The sequence below is a fragment of the Python bivittatus genome, unplaced genomic scaffold (assembly GCF_059951505.1).
Source record: "Python bivittatus isolate LINGU-HERP-01145 unplaced genomic scaffold, Pbiv_v1 ctg000680_np1212, whole genome shotgun sequence".
In the NCBI taxonomy this organism is placed as follows: domain Eukaryota; kingdom Metazoa; phylum Chordata; class Lepidosauria; order Squamata; family Pythonidae; genus Python; species Python bivittatus.
Window position 1 is genome coordinate 8,964,204 of NW_028277095.1, and position 17,738 is coordinate 8,981,941.

Here is a 17,738-nt window from a genome sequence, read left to right on the forward strand (position 1 = left end):
CCAGATTTTTCTAGTCAGATTCAAGGATATGAGGCTGGCGTAGTCTCATCCTGGGCTCTGTGTACATGCACAGGTATTATCTTTATCAATGGCTGTAATATTTAAAAAGGAAAGAAAAAAAAGCAAAGTGGTGGAATTTGTGGAGCAACCACGTGCTTTGATAGAGGATGGATGAAGAAAATTGGCAGCATGGAATTGGCAAATACATCTCCAGTTTTGCAGCTGGAAAAGAACAAGCATGACAAGTACTGTTGCTTTGGGGAAAATATATGCTACATTTCATAAATGTCTATCCTAACCTTCTCTACCACAGGGCAGGCTATTTTATTCTCACAACCTTAAGAGTTGGGTTAGGCTGAGGGACAAAAGTAGCTGTATTCACAGAACATGTTTAACCTGATTACTGAATTAGCTACTTTCTTTCTTCACTTGCACAATATGACAAGCCACACAGTGGTCCAACGAGTTGGATTCATATAACCAACCAAGCAAGCTGAACCACAAAACTAACCAACCAATCTTAGCGCTACCCCAGCTTAGTGTGTTGCACCCGTATGGCTACTAGCTCTTTACATGACCCGGGCAGATCAGTGATTTATAATGGCTGAGTGAAGATCTGAAGGGGAGCTCCCAGTTCTAAGCAATACATTATGCTGACTTTAAGGGAGGCCCTCTTGTTCTCCATCGACTTTCACTTTTCCCACCCAAGCAGTTCCCATTTCTTGCACTTGGAGGAAACCTGTATTTAAATGTTATTTTGGAGAGGATTTTTTAAAGTGCAAACCCTGCATGGAACCAAGTGAGAGGTGGGACTGTCTCTCTCTCTGTGGGACCTCCTATTTCCCATCACCTCTGCTCATCCCACCAGATCCAGCAAAGTGGGGCTGCTTTGAGTCCCTTCTGTGAAGACTGTCATCAAATGGACACGAAAAACAGGCTTTGTCATCACAGTCCCTGCTCTCTGGAACAGCACTCCCCCTCGACCCTCTTGGGCCCCAGCCTCGTTAGCCTTAGAAACCTGGCTCTTCTCCCTGCCCTGGGGCCCAGACGTTAGGTGAGGCTGGCTTGTACAGCTGAAAGGCTGCAGAGGTTTGGTTCGGGCCTGGCCCCCTGGCTGCTCTGTGGGATGTGTGTCTGCCTTTCATTAATAGGGGATCAGTTTTCTTGAGAGGCTCCTCTGGCCAGGCTGCGGACCCATGCTTTCAGAGCACCGGCTTCAGAGAGGCTTTTCCTGCTTAACCAGCGGGTCCCAGAAAGGTTGGAGACCTGGCCCTTTGGACAAGGATCCCGTCTTGTCCCCCTTGGCCACAGTGAGGAGGGTTCCGAGGGTTCTTCCTCAACAGTCTAGTGGCTCTGAGATCGCTGGAGAGGAAAGACGTGTCGGAGGTGCGTGCATCTGGGCGGCTGGACTCACTTCCAGGGTGTTTCTGGCCACTGCTGGCAACCTGGAAAGCAGCTGGGGGGCAGAAATCTTAAGTTTAAAGCATGGAGTCCAACCTAGGATCCACACAAGAGGGTCTCTGCCAGATGTCCATCCAGCTTCTGTGAGGGGAGCCCACCCTCCCTGGATCACTGGATCTACTGCTTAGCCCCTTGCAAGGTTAGAGAATTTGCTCCCAAGTTTTTTTAAGGCCCTTTGAGAACTTTCGTTGGGATTCTGAATTGCTTTGACTTTATCAATCATGGTGTTTTTGATTTAACATTGTACTTTTGTTTTTAGTACTTATTTGGTATTTTTAACCAGTTTTAACAATATGCTCAAAGTGGCCTGGTTACAAGGAGCCCCCCCCCCCCCCCCCATATCACCAGTGAGTAAGATAAGGACATCAGGAAAAGCAGGCCTTTGCTATGGGGACTGCTAGGGAGGCTTGCTCACAGACAATTGCTCCAGTATCTTACAGGCTGTTTGAGGCACAAGGTGTCATTTTCGGTGGGCAGAGGCAGGCTCAATTGTTGGTTCCTTACTGACATGTTCCTTCAGTTCCATTGACTGGTTGCTCATCTAGGCTAAAATCAAGTTCCCATTCAGTGTATTGTGGGTATGAACTGGGCTATCACGCAAGCCCTCCCAGGTTTATTTGTTTGGGTATAGAAGGTCTTGTGAACAGAGCCACTGGTGATCTGTCAACCTAGGTTTGCTTTGTTGAATCAACCCCATGAAATAGCCGTGAGCTGAGGGGCACCCGCTGGCATGCAGCAGCCTGTGCATGCCCACGACTTAGTCATCTCGCCTTCATCTTCCTTGCTTCCTAGGAGAAGGTTGTAGAAAGAAAGGACTAGCCACTTGCAGAGGGCATTTCAAGTGTGTTCCAAGGCCCTCAACAGCCCCGATGCCAGGGCTGCCCATCCTCCTGCTCTGGGGGTCCATTATACTGCCTTCTCACAGACACCCAAGAACCACTGCCAGGCTCCTCACTGGCCCTTCAGATCTACGCTGATAGCAAACTTTGCCTTATTGCCACAGATCTCAATGAAGCACAAGATGCTCTGTGGGTCTGAAGAATCCTGGGGTTTATGAAAGTATAAATATTTGGAAAAAACTTCAGTGGGGGGCAGCTCACTGCAGCAAAGTCTGAGCTTGCCTGTGGCTGCAGACTCCCAAGGGAGAAACGCTGTGTCTGCCCAGGGCAGGAGCTCTGCCTTCCAGGTCTGGACCTGCCAACTCTAGAAGGGACCTTGGTTTTGCCCTGCAGAACTATAGCAGAACGAACTGCGCCAGATGGCCTTTGACCCCTCTGGAGGGCTTTTATAACTTGGCTGTTGTGCAAATCCATAGGCACAATCATGCAAGAACCACAGCAGGGCTCCAATCAGACGATGAAAAGTCCGATCTCAGTAGATGAAACCATTGGTCCTCTTGATTTCCATGGCACTTGCTTGTGAGGAAATACACTGAAAATCACAGCGAAACACCCCTGGGCAAATGCGATGCCGGCTGCGCGTGATTTAAGCAGCGGCTGGAATTGGTCTTCCTTGGATTGATGGCTAAACAGAGGACCCTTCGCTGGGCGATGTGCTTCTTTCTGTGGCCAGGCACATAAGTACTATTAATTCTCTTCCCTCCACTGCTGTGTCATGCTTTACGACTTCTTCTCCACCCTCCGATATTAAAGGGAAGGGGAGCTCTTTGACATCCCTGATTTGAAAATAAAGGAATACTTTGATTATGTGCAGTATCACATCTTAAATGCATGGACAATTGCAATTATAGAGATAAAAAGATTTGGTATCTGCTGCCCTGATATTAAGCACATTTATTTGGGGATATCCTCATTTTCTAGCAGTAGTACAATCTTTATTATGGTCACTGACCAGCACTTTATAAAAAAATTGTAAAACATTACAAGACTCCAAGTGTGTGTGTGTGTGTGTGTGTGTGTGTGTGTGGACTAGGAGTGGGGAGGCCTATGCTCCAATCCATGGCAGCTGGAGAATTTGGGCCAGTCCCTCACTCTCTGCCTAAGATACAACACAGTGAGATGGCTAGAGTGCTGGACTAGGAGCAGGGAGGCCTGGGTTCAAATCCCCCCTCAGGCACAGAGGTTCTCCGAGGGCCTCCGTGTCAGCCCCTCCCTCTCAACCCACGAGGCAGGGGAAGGTGCTGGAGTGGAAGCAGGGAGGCCCAGGCTTAAATCCCCCCGGTCTGGGCCAGTCCCTCTCTCTTGGTCCCAACTAAGACTGAAACCAAGCCTCACTGGACCAGCAGGGCAGATTACAGTCCAGAACCTTCATTCTGCAGCAGATTTGGGTCGATTATGTACACATGCAGGCACTAAAAAAAACACATCTCCACACACGAGCATATACATACACTCATACACATACACGTTTGCTTAGTAATTAATATTTCAGCATTTTATTCAGAAAATAGTCTTATGTTAGTCAATGTTAAGCATTTTGTGGTAGAAAGGAGCATATGTTCTTTTTCTCAGTAGAAGTAGTCAAAAGAGCATCTGTAGCCACTGCCCAATTATCACAAGCTTTCCGAAAAATAGGAGGAAAGGCTGGTGCAAGAAGCAGTGTCAGCCTTGGTGTGTGTGTCAGGCTGCCCATGGGGCTCTTGGCCACAGCCTGAATGCTGCCTCCCCCCCCCCCCCCACGCTCTCCATGTGATCCTTTCAGGGAAATCTGGGTGACCGAATGCTTCAGAGGTAAACATTTGCAGTCTGCAACCTTTTAAAGCACCAGCATCGTTTTGCAAACATCACACTGCCTCCATGTTTTTCTCTAAGGCCAAATAAGAATAAAAATAAAAATCAAGCTCCAGAAAAGAGTTCCAGAAGTTCCCAAGTTGGCAGAACTACAAGTTCCTCCTTGGCTGAGAAATTTGTTCAGAATGTGTCAAAGAGCATCAAGTCTCCACTCTTTTTCTTCCCTTCCACAATGTCCACTGAGGCTCACAATTTTCTTCTTGCTTCGATTCTTCTGTTTCCAGTTAATTGCAAAGGAAAATGCCGCCCCCACCCTTTCTTCCCTGTTCCAGTGGGAGCAAGTGCCCACGATGTTGGCTAGCTGGTCTAAAACTCCTCCACATCACTTTACAAAATCAAGGGTAGCTGAACAAATGGGTGCACTCACCCCTCACGTGTTCCCACTGAGGAGATGCTTCTAAACGCCTTCAGGGAAGGCAGCCGATTTTCTTGAAAAAGCACAGAGGACTGTGCGGTATTCAAGGCTGTTGTCTAGTGCGGCCAGTTTCATTCTTGCAAACTGGCTGTTAAATTCTTCCCCCAAGGAAGAGACCAAGCCCAGCAGGCTCTAGCTGAATGGAGAGCTCACAATCTCCAGGCAAAAGTTCAGGATGCTTGACTCTCACAGCCTGGACCCCCATCAGCTGCCTCCTCTACATCTTAAGCCTGGACTCCCTAAATCGTGGCCGCTGCTGATGAATACCCTGCTTCAATCTGGGAACAAGGCTAGCCCAGTTTTCCCTGCTAGGCAAGGTCAAGGATGAGGGTCCAGTCGGGTGGTCAAGCTGGAGGAGAAACTGGAGTTAGAGCAAGACAGGTTGTTGCTTAATTTAACTAATGTCCCTGGTAATTCCTGAATTTTTCTTGAGAGCCCCTGAAGCATTCTGCAGATATTTATGCATGAATCTTCTGCTTGTGAAGGAAGACACAAGTTAATGCACTTGATCTAAGACCAGGCTTTAAGGTCACAGCACAAGTGCAATTTGACTAGACCCCTAGCCAGCTTTTACTTGTTACCTGTTTTGAAAGGTAAATCTCCTCTGGACCAACCCTACAGGAAATTTAATCTCCACTCTAAGCTCCTTAGGGGAAGGGGCACACTTTAGATACTTAATGACATACTCAGCTCAGAAACACATCTCTTGAATGAATATTGGCTGTTGGATGACAACTTATGGACATCTGGTAGATGGAAGCTGGGCAAGATGGACCCCTGGCTTGATCCAGCTGCTCTCTCGTTCTTTTCAAACAAGCGTTTTCTTGAAGATGTCCTTATCTTCTTTACAGGTAGCTTTTAAACAGATGCATTCCTGCTGTATTGTGTGGTTTGAGCTATCTGCATGAATTTAAATGCATATTTAATCAACAGCCCAAGCTGTGAGCAGACACCAAATTAACGTATAGAAGTGGGGAGTGAGATCATCCAACATTCACTGGTTGAGTTCACACAACTTGCTACTAAACTTGGGATAAGAAACCACAACTACTGTGTTCACATAACATACTATGTCCAAATAAATAAATAAATCAGACTACAGTCCATTTTAGCATGACGTTCTGGTTCAGTCAACTTACTAAGTCAGTAGCTGGATTCCTACAACATGCCAAGCCATAAACCACCTAATTTCATTTTAGCTTAGTCTAGCATATTTCTTGAGCCCAGCCATCATAATGATTTGAAGGTGAACTGAATGCCTGGGCACTGACTTTGCAGTTCTTAAAAAAAAAAATTCTGTTGCACCCCCTGATAAATTGGGACTAGAGAAGGTGAGAAGTTTTATTTCCCAATTTTCTCTTGAAATCATCAGCTCCGAACTTACAATGCTGAACAAGCTACCATCAGACTACATCGGATTTTTTCGCGTTCTCCCACCCACACCCGGAAGCAGAACCTCAAGAGGCGCACCCTGTTCTGAAGCCCCTGCGTACTCCTGAGAAACACTCCTGATTCCAACGAGAGAGGAAATGCTTCTAGGCAGGAAGCAGAAAACAAAGAGGATGCTGGTATACAGTCATCTGATGGAAGATATCATCATGCATTTTTTATGGGAAACCAGTGTTCCTACTTCACATGCCGAGGAGTTCTAGTGCATGGCGAGTAGACTCACTATACGTGTTCACAGCAGACCAAGCATCTTCTGGGACACGATGCAGATCTCAGGCAAGTGTCATCCATGCTGCCCCCGCCCAGGATGACTTTTCTGGCCTCTGCCTCAGCTCTTCCCACTGTCGTGAGGCTCCTGGCTGTCCTTGCTGCCAGCAATCAAAAGGCACCTCCAAGTTGCTCGTGTATGGAAACCAAACACAACATTGTGACACTGAGGACGAACACGCTCCTAGTCACTTCGAAGCAACATTATCCAAAACGATCCCTCGGGAGCAGTTCTCGTGGCGATGGTGGAGGGACTGAACAGGGGCTCAGTTCTCGTGCTTAGCTAAAGGGGTCTGATCGTCCAGCCCTGCTGTGGCACAGGGAGACTTCCTCAGTCTCTGCACTAGGACTATTAAAACTAGAATACTGATGTATATGCCAGGGGAAACTGTATTAGCCTTTTTTCTCCTTTGCAATATCTGTGCCAGGCATGCTCTGCAACTTCCTACTAGCTTGTTCAACGAGCCCCAGGTTCAGAAGCAGCTCCCCCACTTAACTGAAACATTAACCTCCTCGATGCCATCACCCCCCTGGAAAATCTCATTTGCCTCTGCTTCTGTCTCTTCACTTGTACAGATGATGTTGGCACGTGCAGGTTGATTGATTGATTGATTGATTGATTGATTGAGCACAGAAACAAGCTATCCCCCATCCAGCACGAACCAAAGAGCTGAGAATTTCGTATTTCGAAAACGCTGACTTATCCACCTGCCAGGTTTGCTTCAACTCCCGGCCGTCACCCAGGGACTGGTTCTTTCCATCATGCCATTCAGAGATGCTCCATTTTCAAAGCGGGCAGGTGCCATTACGCTCTGGATCACGCCTAAAATCCCAAGCAGCCCCAGAACACCAGCACAGCTGTGGCTACGGCAGAGAAAGGTCACTTGCGCTCCGGGAGCAGCAAGGATGCAGCGTTCTGCATTTCGACGTTTCTTCTGCAGAGGACGAGTAGAAAACGCCGTTTCCTTGGATGGGATTCTTAGAGCAGCTTTTATGCAGCTGCTGTACGTTGCTCTACCCCAAGTGCTGTCAGAGGTACGTGGGATTTGGCCCCACGCTCCTCCCTCTGATGCAAGAGCTAATTTCATCTTTGCAGGGCGAACCCCTCCTCGTGTTTGTCTGAGGGTCTCTGGGCTTCTTTTGGGCTCCTCATAAAATACCAGGTATTGTAGGGCGCAAGGAAGATCTAGCTGGAGCAATCAGAATTCTTCCCTGATCAGCAACAGATTCTGTTAAGCCTGGCCTTGGAACTGCTCAAAGTTATCATCTGCTGAGAGCTGATAAAAAGGAGGACCCTTTCTCTTTCTAAGCACAGCAGCAAGGGGGCTGGGAATGGGAGGCAGAGAAGCCCCCCATTTGCCTCTTGCCTCCTTCAGAAGGAGCCTCTCTTCTCTCAGCCAAGGTTTCCCTCGCCCTCGATAGGAGAAGAATAACACTGACCTAAGCTGCTGGCTTTCGGCAAAGGTTATAAAGACACCCACACACACAAAATATTCTCAGCCCTCTGAAGCTTCGTGTAAGCGTAACGGCCGACATCCTAAGAACGAGTTTAAGGGGGGAGTGAGGGCTCGGCCATTCAGTCCTACTGGATTGTTCTCTGACTGTTTCCCTGGAATTGCTGACTTACACAAACACCATCTTGCACAACTGGAGCCTGATTCCGAATCTCTCCCTGGTTTGTCCCCAGCACTGATGGGCTCCTTGTTTGAGTGGGAAACCCACCCAGGCCCACCAGGGCACTTGCTGAGCATTGAGGCTCTTGGCATTTGTGCCAGGAGAGCCGGTGGCCAGAGGCAGACGGAGAACTTGATGGGGGGATTCTCCCACCCTGCCTTTGTTCTACAGAAAGTTAGATTTTCAGGCAAAGTCCACAAGACCTGTGCTACGTGTTATCCCCTTTTCTTTCCTTCCCCCTTTTTTTGAAATAGCCTTTATTTTAAAATATATTTATTTCAATTTATATAGCTGCCCATCTCACACGACTCTGGGCAGCTCACACGTTAAAACAGCAAAGAAAAACTCATATAAATAAATTTAAACAATTTAAACAATTAACCAGAAACATAACAGCACAGGAGAGTGCCATAACTGTGGGATGGAGGAGGATGCTCCGGTTTCATATATAGCAGAGTTTCATATATATAGTTCCATGTTCTGGAAAGTGGGGGAGGGGGTGGAGATTCACCATTTCTTCCCTGGACCATCTGCCAGGTGTAAATCCCCACCGCAGAGGGGTACATCTTTTCTGTGTGTTTGTTTTAATTACAGCGACCTGTCTTAGGGAGAGGAGCAGGTTGACCGCCTGCTCCTTGGAGCCCAACCGGAGTTTTCCTGTAAGGCTGCTCTGCTCCCCCACTTCAGAACAGCCCCAGGAGGAGCTCTAGTTGTGCTCAGTCGGGACATCCGGTCGGAAATCTCCTGAGTGGCCTCTGGTCGAGCCTTCAGCTAAAGACAGGCTTGCTTCACGTCTTTGTTTCAGGCACGGAAGCCATTGCCAACTGCTTCCCCCACCCCGCAAAAAACACCCTGGCCGCTAGCGCAGTCCTTACATTCTGGTGCCGCCTGGAACTTCCTGCCTGGGCTACCCATTCAGCCTCAGCTCTACTTTCGAGTCCTCCTGGGCTCTTAATTTCCACCATGGCCACATATCAGATACCAGGCTGAGCCTGCCTGGCTCCTCCATGGCCCACGTCAGGCCCAAATCTTCTGGCCCACGCATGGCAATTTCCGTGGGCTGGCTTCATTTCAAAAACCTGGCAGGCTCAGGAGAGGAGGCGGAGGAGGAGGATTATTTGAACAGAAGCAGTTGGCCATGGATGCAATATTTATTCTGCCTCTAGAATTTCCTGTGAAATGTTATCCGGAGGGCCCTGGAGAGATAAATGTCTGCTCTCCCATGTTCCACATCCAGTCCCCTTTTCTGCTCAACCCAGTTCAGTACCCTCAGTAGTTTGGCAACGGGCTCTGTTTTCTATCACTTGGCATGCAAGACAAGCAATGTGGCAAAGACCAGCCAGTTGCACCTCCTCACCGTTGTCGTCGGATGATGGTAACATCAGGCTCTGCTTTTAAAGGCATCCCAAACACAACACTGGAAACAGGGCTTTCGTAAGCTCCCAATGGTTTGCCTTTCCGAAGGCATGCCTCGCACCCTCACCCATCAATGGCAGAAGCTGCACACAGAGGGATCGAGCATCCTGAGGGGAGAACGCACTGGGAAACTTCAGATCTTATGGAGAGAAATTTAATGGCCTATTTGTAACTTAATGGACTATTCATAACCCCTTGCTTGAAAATTATTAATTGCAAATATATTTTGCTGGGAAGTAAATCAAAAATATTTGTTTGTTCATAAGATTTATGGACTGCCTCAGTCCCAATGGACTAAGCATCATGATTTGACTTCAGTGGTTCACTTCGCATAGAAGGCTGTTTGCTTAAAAGGTGATGAAGGCAGAATTGAAACTAGAGAGGAATCTGCTGGGGTGGGCGGATGATATACTTTCCGCTCCCTTCCCCTGCAGATCTACTCAGAAGGAAGTCCCGTGGTGGTCAGTGGCATTCATTGCCACATAAGGATGTGCATGAAACGTTGCCTTTCCTGTATGTGTTCTTTGTATGGAATTTATTTATTTATTTATTTATTTATTTATTTGCAGGACTTATACGGCCACCTATCTCAAATGATGACTCACAACAATCCATAAAAAATGATTAAAAACAAAAGTACCCTTCCCCCCAGGCACCAAGCCCATCGTCCTCACAGCTCAACCCCCATCCTAGCCCAATGCTTGGTCTTCACAGCCCTCTGGGAGGCTAAAACGGCAAGGATCTCAGGCGGGAGGCTGTTCCTAAGGTCCCATCAGATGGCAACGTTTACGGGAGGAGACGGGGAGCGCACCCACCCTGTCTAACCTAGCAGAACAGGCAGATACCCTCAGGGAGAGACAGTCCCACAAGTAACCTGGCCCTGTGCCATGTGGGGCTTTAAAGGTGACAACCAGCATCTTGAATTCACCCAGGATTCTACCGGGTCTGAATTCATTCCCAGCTGAAATGGTTTTGTTGGCATTCGAATGTTAATCAAACCCCAAACAGAGAGTGAAATACATGGTGGGACAACCTGACAAATAAATAGTTTTTAAATACCTTTCCTTATTTCTTTCTTAGAATAGGTGCCCGTGCGCATCGATCCTGATAAGAGAGAGACTGTGGGCAGAGCTCTGGGGGAGCCACCCTCCCCTGAAAATGTGGCATGCTCTGATGCCAGCAATGCCCACTGCTGACTCTACATCTAGCCTGTAACCATCACCTTGAGACTGACTTGGAGCTGCAGAGCTCATGCATGAAAGATGTGGCCAAACCGAAGGGCTTATTTAACTTCTTTCCCCATCCTGTTTTGTTAGGAACACCTTGCCTGACCAACAGCTCTGGAGAATTCAAAAGACTGTACACCCTTCCATGCCACTTTGGGAGATTCTAATAAAAAGTATCCCCAGCGATGAACTCTGACAGTATTGTACCGGCATGGTAGACAGAGAAAGGGCTAACCGTTCTTCCCCACTGAGTGGACACTTTCTGCCCCGCTCGGTTTCTTCCTGCCTAATATGAGTAATATAGTCCTTGCGTTGCTCCTGAGGCAGTTATTCTCTCCCTGACCTGCAGCCATGCCCAGCACAAAGCATATCCCTTGGGCATTAGAGAGCAATGTATTTCCAGCTGTTATTTTAATTTACTGACTGGTTTTATTTTTATGTACCTAGCCTGGACTCCACATCTCCCGGTGCTGAAGCAGCTTCGACATTGCAGCCGCTCTGAAGTGGTACAACATCTTTCCATCTTGGAGTAAAACTGCCCACTGATCAACAGTTCAAAATGCTGGTGCTTGAATTAAAGGAATGTTAGCGTGTATCTAAATGCACAGGAAATCATCTGCACTTAAGGAATCTCGCTTCAGCGACAAGAAATGCCAGGTTTGTGATCTGATTCCTCAGTGGCACACAATTTGCATGCCTGCATGTTTCCTGACTTTGCCTCATTTATTTAGCCAATTTTGCTTTTGACTTCCTCCACTCTGCTTTTCTAAGCTACTTGTGGAGAGATGAGGTCCCAGCCAACTGACATGTGAACACCCAGACACTCTTCTGTCCTCAAATGTTCCACCCTTGAAAGTAACTGTTGTTGTTAATCCTAAGGATTGGACACTTACTTTAAAATGAAAGAAAACAAAAACGAAATGGAGATTTCTGCAGACTACAGACCACATCTTGCATTATTCTGAATCTTCTGAGATTTGTGCATATGCAGAAGGAGAGCTTTCTAAATATTGGCAGTTAGGAGTCCACGGATGGCAGAAACCCACCCCGACTGCATGAAATGAAAAGCATTCATTACTGCACAGCAATAACAGCAACACAAATGGATGAAGATCTGCCGATCTGACATCCAAAATTAGTGATGATGCAGCCTACAGGAAGCGCCCCTGCCATCCATGGACTTCTCACTAGAATGCACCAGCATGTTACCAGGTGAAAGCAACAAACTGAAAACAATACAAGCAACAATCTAGACATTATTCTTTTTTAGAGATAAGCCCCCTGCTTTTTATGGTGGGAATGTTTTAGGGTAGTCAAGGGGGAAGCAACAAAAAATCCAGTTTTGCTGTGGTAGTAAAGGGCAGATGTTTCCTGCACTGCTGTTGACGTTCTACAATAATGAATGCTTTTCATTTCATGTAATGATGGCGGGTTTCAGAACACAAACAAAATCCCCATGAAACTCTTCCCTGAGAAATACTGAAAAATGGGGGGGGGGGATAAAATCCTTCCAAAACCACAAAGAGCCTCGCTAAAACATAAAGGTATGAATGTCCTCAGATTCGAAGGAGATGTTTACAAAGTGTGGGGAGCAAATCTCTCCTCCCCCTTGGGAAGGACTGCAGCGAACGTTTTTCATTAAAGCAGCAGATCTCCCCACCGGCCAACCATCACCAGTGCAAGGAGACTCCCAGTCCGCCTTCCGGGTTCATGCACTGGAAAGCCCCTCATCCCACCATAGGCAGCAGAGGGCACCGAAGCATTTGCACAGCCAATGGGGGTAGTGGTAAAGGTGTTGGGCGTCAGCCATGGAGATCCGGTTCTCATCACTCCCTCCATGAAGCCGCCAAGCCTTTTGAAAACCTGGGTTAGGGGCCATCAATTGCCTGCAATGACAGAAGCCAGGCGTGAGCGAAAGTGCTGCCTTTTGGTCTCACCCTGGATGAATTTCTGATGATGTGAACATGCAGGACAAATTTCGAATTCGCACAGAAATAAGCAGGCCATCTTCCCTAGCTGGCATCCAGACCGAGAGCAAGAGAGGAGCAGCTCACTTTCCCAGCCTCCGTCAAACTCGCCAAACTGCTACCAGTGACCGAAAAGCTGGCCGGGAACCCAGAAGGAGCCCCAGCCATGGGAGCTCCGTGAGGGACTCTGGGCCAGGCACTCCCTCAGCCCAGCCCGACTCCCAGGATTGTTGTTGTGAGAACAAACAGGAGGAGGGAGCACATCTATTCCACTTTGGGCCCTTGGAGGAAAGACAGAACAGAGATCTAAACATCGTCATCGTCATCATCACCATCATCTCCAAGCTTGTTGAGGTTTGTTTGTTTCTGTGACTTAGCACATTGTGCAAAGCCAGACTACCGGGTTCAGGGCATTTTACCAATCCAGAAAACAGATGAATTCTGTAACAGGGTGTGACGAGCCACTGGGAATGGTTTCTGAGTAAACCTGCACCAGCCTTAGACGACCTCCTGTCTTCTCTCCAATCCAGTAAAAAAGAAAGCTGACTCTAAGTAAGAGGCAAGAAACCGTGCTGCACTGATCACAGTGATGCTATTGCATCAAACAACTCAGGCTGCCTTGAGCAAGTCTCTACCTCTCAGCCAAGCCACTTCATAAGGCTGCTGCGAGAACGGCGTTCTTTTCTGGGCTCTCACACAACAAGAGACCCAGCATTTTTGCAGTGCTGTTGGTGTACAAAGTCCAGTAATCGTTGGAACGACCTGATGCTGCAGCCCGGGAGCAGAGAGCACGAAAGGACCTGCCCTCCTCATTTACAGCAGCCCATTCTGAGCCCACAGCTGGGGATCTGAGTCTGGGAGACGCTCCCTTTGCCCAGAACTGCTGGCAGCGAGGCTGAGCAGGGTCTGACGGACGGCCGCTTTTCCCAAGGAGGCCCTCGCCCCGGGCCAAGGCGGCCTGTGAGTCCGTGCCCTCCCCCGGGCCAGTTCCAGCTGCAGGGAGCCCGCAAGAGAGGCCCAGCGGCAGCCGCGACCTTCCCCTGGGGAGAACTTCCTTGCGCTCGCTCGGTATGTAGGACAGACTGCCTATGGGGTCCTCAGGTGTCAACACGCGCGCTCCCTCCAGGAAGCCTCCGAGCCTTTTACGAAGCTCGCCTGCGGCCATCAGACTGCCGGCGAGGGCAAAAGCGGGGGTGGGGGGTGGGGGGCAAAAGCCTCTGGTCTCACCCTGAGGTTCCTCGTGATAAACAGGCAGGATAAATGTCAAGTTCATTCGGAAATAACGAGCAAGCCACCTTCCCGGGGGCGCCCAGGCGAGAGAAGGCGAGGGCGGCTGCTTTCCCGCCTCCACCAAACGAACCTCGCCGAACCGCTGCCGGCGACTGAGAAGCCGGTCGGGAACCGGGCGGCCGCTGGGACCATTCCGGCCCCGAACCGGGCGGCCGGGGCTCGAAGGAGAGGCGCTGCCGCGGGAGCGGAGCCCGCCACCCGCGGCTGCCCTCCGGGCTTCCCGCCCTCTCCCGGCTCAAAGCGGCGCCGGAGAGAGCGGGGCTCCGTCTCCCCGCCGTGGCTGTCGGGGAGGCGGTCCCGCTCCCTCGGGCGCCCGAGCGCCGGAATCCCGCCCGCCTTCCCCGAGCTCGCCCGAGGGCGACGCCACTGCGCGCCGAGCCGAGCCGAGCCGAGCCGCGCCTCGGAGCCCCGCGGCCCCGTCTCCCGCCGGACGCGCGGTCGGGCGGCACGTGGGGAGCAGCAGGCCGGCTGTGCGCCGCGCCGGGCGCCTCACCTGTCCACGGCGATGGCCGTCATGGAGTAGATGCTGGCGAAGACGGAGGCTACCGGGAAGAAGTTCTGGAAGCGGCAGTAGGCCAGCCCGTAGTACCAGACGTTGTGCACGGCGTAGGTGAAGTTGACCAGCGTGTTGAAGGCGGCCATGGCGGCCTCGGAGAAGGCCAGGTTGACCAGGAAATAGTTGGTGACGGTGCGCATCCGCTTGTGGGCCAGCACGATCCAGATCACCACCAGGTTGCCCACCACCGAGACCAGCACGATCAGCGCGTACGCCGCCGACCACAGCGCGACCTGCCAGGCCGGCTGCACGAAGGGGTTGCCGTCGCTGTCGCCGTCGGAGGCGTTGTGCGAGCCGTTGGGCGCCGCCGCCGCGCTCGCCTCCCGCGCCTCCATCGCCGCCGTCCCGCATGGGCCGCCGCCGCCGCCGCCGCGAAGGAGCGGGAGGAGACGCCCGGGTCTGCTGGCCGCGCCGCGGAGCAGCTCCCGCAGCCGTCGGGCTTGGGGGCGCCGAGCGGCCGGTGCCGCGTTGCCTTCCTGGGCGCCTGTTGATCGCGCCGCCCGGGACCAAGTCGGGCCGCCGAGCGAAGCGCCCCGCGCCGCCGCCTCCCGCCCGAGCCCGAGACCGACTGGAGCGTCCGCGCCCGGCTGGGCTGCGACAGCGAGGCGGCTTTTTATAGCCCGACAGCGGCGGCGGCGGCGGCGGCAGCGGCAGCGCGTCAAGGAAGGTGGGCAGCGGCGGCGGAGGCGGCGCGCAGGCAGCAGCACTCACGCTTCCCTCCGGGGCGCGCACGCGGGGAGAGGCAGCGGCGGGCTCCGGGCACAGGCACCGAGCTCTGCCCGCGCCTTCCGGCGAGGCCCGCCGGCCGGATCGTCTGGAGTTGGAAGGGCCAGTCCAGCCACCGAGTCCCGGGGCCGCTGCGGCGCAGGAGAAGGCGGTCCACCCCGGCCTCCGCCGCTCCTCTGCGCCTCGGGCCGGCTGGCGAACCCTTCGCGTTAGGAACGTTCTTCCAAGAGCCAGTCCTTCCTCGGCGTGAAGCCCGTCTGCTGCCTGCCTGCCTGCCTGCCTGCCTCCGGATGGCGAGAGAACAGCCTTGACTTTCTTCCCGGGTGTTTCAGAACTGCTGTGGGCCATATCCCGGCTGTCTTCGGTCCGGTCGTCAGAGAAGGAGGGGGTTTCTGGTGCCCCGGTCAACGTCTCTGAACCCTCCTCCTTAAAAGATGTTGGCCCAAGCCTGGCACAAGACTTGAGGTGAGGTCTGACCAAACTTAGTATAGCTGTATTTGAACTCTTCACCTTGAAGGATTCCAAATGTGTCTCTCGGAGTGTTAAAAATAAAACAGTCCTTTCCTTCAGGTTTGCAACATAAAATATGCAACATAAAAGGAAAAGTGACACTAAGTAAAAAGACCCTTAGGTTCTGCAAACCAAATGGCCTAGGATAAACCCATGGGAACTGAACGCCACTCAAAGTCAGCTTCAACTGGAGCAGCAGCTTATAAGCCTTGTAAAATAAAATCAATAAAAGAACATTCCCAGGAAGAGATTATTGTTCTCTTCTCAGAATAGTTCTGTGCACTGCTTTTTCTGAAAATGGAAGCATTATTGGCCAGAAGTCCCATTCACTGGGAATGAAATCAATGCCTCTGCAGTCATTCATGTAAACTCCCAGTACTGATTCACCTTGTTCAGTGATTGGGATGTCTGGGTCCCTAATCATGGGTCCAACCTTCTGGACTCAGCTCGGAGTTCTTCCTGGATTGACCAATGGATTTAGAGGATTTGTACCCCACACTTCAGGTGAGGGTCGCAATGGACACTAAAAAGTCTGAAAGAAAAGGAAAACCAGCCTGCCTAAGTTGGGTCAGGGGGGTGGGGAGGCTCCCCTGCCTCCTTCTCTTTTCCACAGGGCAAAAGGTGCGAAAGGAAGGAACAGGAGACCTAATCAAGCTGCAGCAGGAGCAAGGGTGCTGAATTCCAGCTGCCAGCTAGCCAGAAGGCTTGCGGGGGGGGGGGGGGCAGGGGGCAGTGGCTAGAGCCATTCTGCATCTCAACTCTGAAGGTTGGTGAAGGCTAATTATTTCTTCCACTGTGTGTTTGTGTTTTTTCAGGTCTAAGCCCGAGGACAGGGCTTTAAAGACACAGACAATAATGCAGGAGAGAGAGTCCTAACCCTTCTGAGTCTCAGTTTTGGGAGCGCCCTCTCTGTGGCCACTCTGTCCAGGGACAGAGAGCAAGAGAGAGTCAACGCGTGTAAAACCAAGTGGTGGAGAGATGCTTGTGTCTGCAGCTGTTCTTTCCCTAGATGCCAGCGAGGAATTGTAGCAATGCAGAAGCAGAATCAACACCCGAATGGTGGGAGGGGGGATTGGCACCCAATGCTAAAAAATTTATCTCTTTTGAAAAGTAAAACTTCGGAGATGTAACAAGGGGGATCAAACCTGGCCTGCAGGTATGCATATGAATGTGCAAATAATACATTTTGTCTTCAGCAGAGTCATATTTAATTGCAGGTTAGAGTATCAAAAGTCATCTTGACTTTCTGGTACAGTTTCCCACTCTTGCATATTATCTCAGTATGAAGTCAGATTTCACAGAGAAACACAGATATAACATTAATTGGAAACCTTTGGTCTCTGCCTTCTCATCTGTACATTTATTTTCTTGACAAATTTATAAATTGCCCTCTGTCCACTGAATGCTTGAGGTGGTATACCAAATTCAGATAAAGACAGAATAAGAAAACCAATATATCATAGTGGAAACAAAAACAAAAAGCGGAACATTCATCCCAAGAAAATATGAATAAATCATTAAAAGCCATTAAAAGCTCAAAAGAATAATACAGTTTGTGCTGCCCGTCTGAAACAGAAATAAAAGTAAATAATGGAGACAGAAGTATTTTGACCTTCCTGGAAAGGGGGTTATCCCAAGCGCTCATCAGTTTGGAGAGTCGGCATGAGGTTGGAATGGCCCCAGGGAGACCCAGGGAGAAGTCATAGAAAGCTCCAACGTGATTTGGGGCCAGCTCACGGGGGGGTCGTTGTAAGGAAAATTTGAAGACGGAATGCTATACAAATGCACAGAATTATAGATAGAATTACAGGCATTTCCCTAACCTTGGAAAGATACTGTGGTGGAGTATTGAAGATGTGAGACTTGCGTCAGGGAAACCCAGGATCTAATCCACCCTAGATCCATGGGGAACTCTGGGTCAGTTCCTCTCTGTCACTCCCCAGAGACAAGGTAGGGCAGCAGTGAAAATGCTGGACTAGGAGCAGGGAGATGCAGGGTCGAGTCCTCCCTTGGACACAGAATCTGGCTGGG

At 50.4% G+C, this 17,738-nt stretch overlaps 1 protein-coding gene across 1 annotated transcript in view; it reads right to left on the bottom strand.

Moving 5' to 3' along the window:
- Positions 1 to 14,807, bottom strand: part of TACR1 (tachykinin receptor 1) — a 65,307-nt gene extending 50,500 nt beyond the window's left edge. Inside the window, exon 1 of the mRNA XM_088151948.1 lies at positions 14,409 to 14,807. Within this exon, the coding sequence (XP_088008074.1) occupies positions 14,409 to 14,806 (398 nt within the window). The 5' untranslated portion in view covers position 14,807. The remainder of the gene's footprint in view (positions 1 to 14,408) is intronic.
- Positions 14,808 to 17,738: the final 2,931 nt, after the last annotated feature.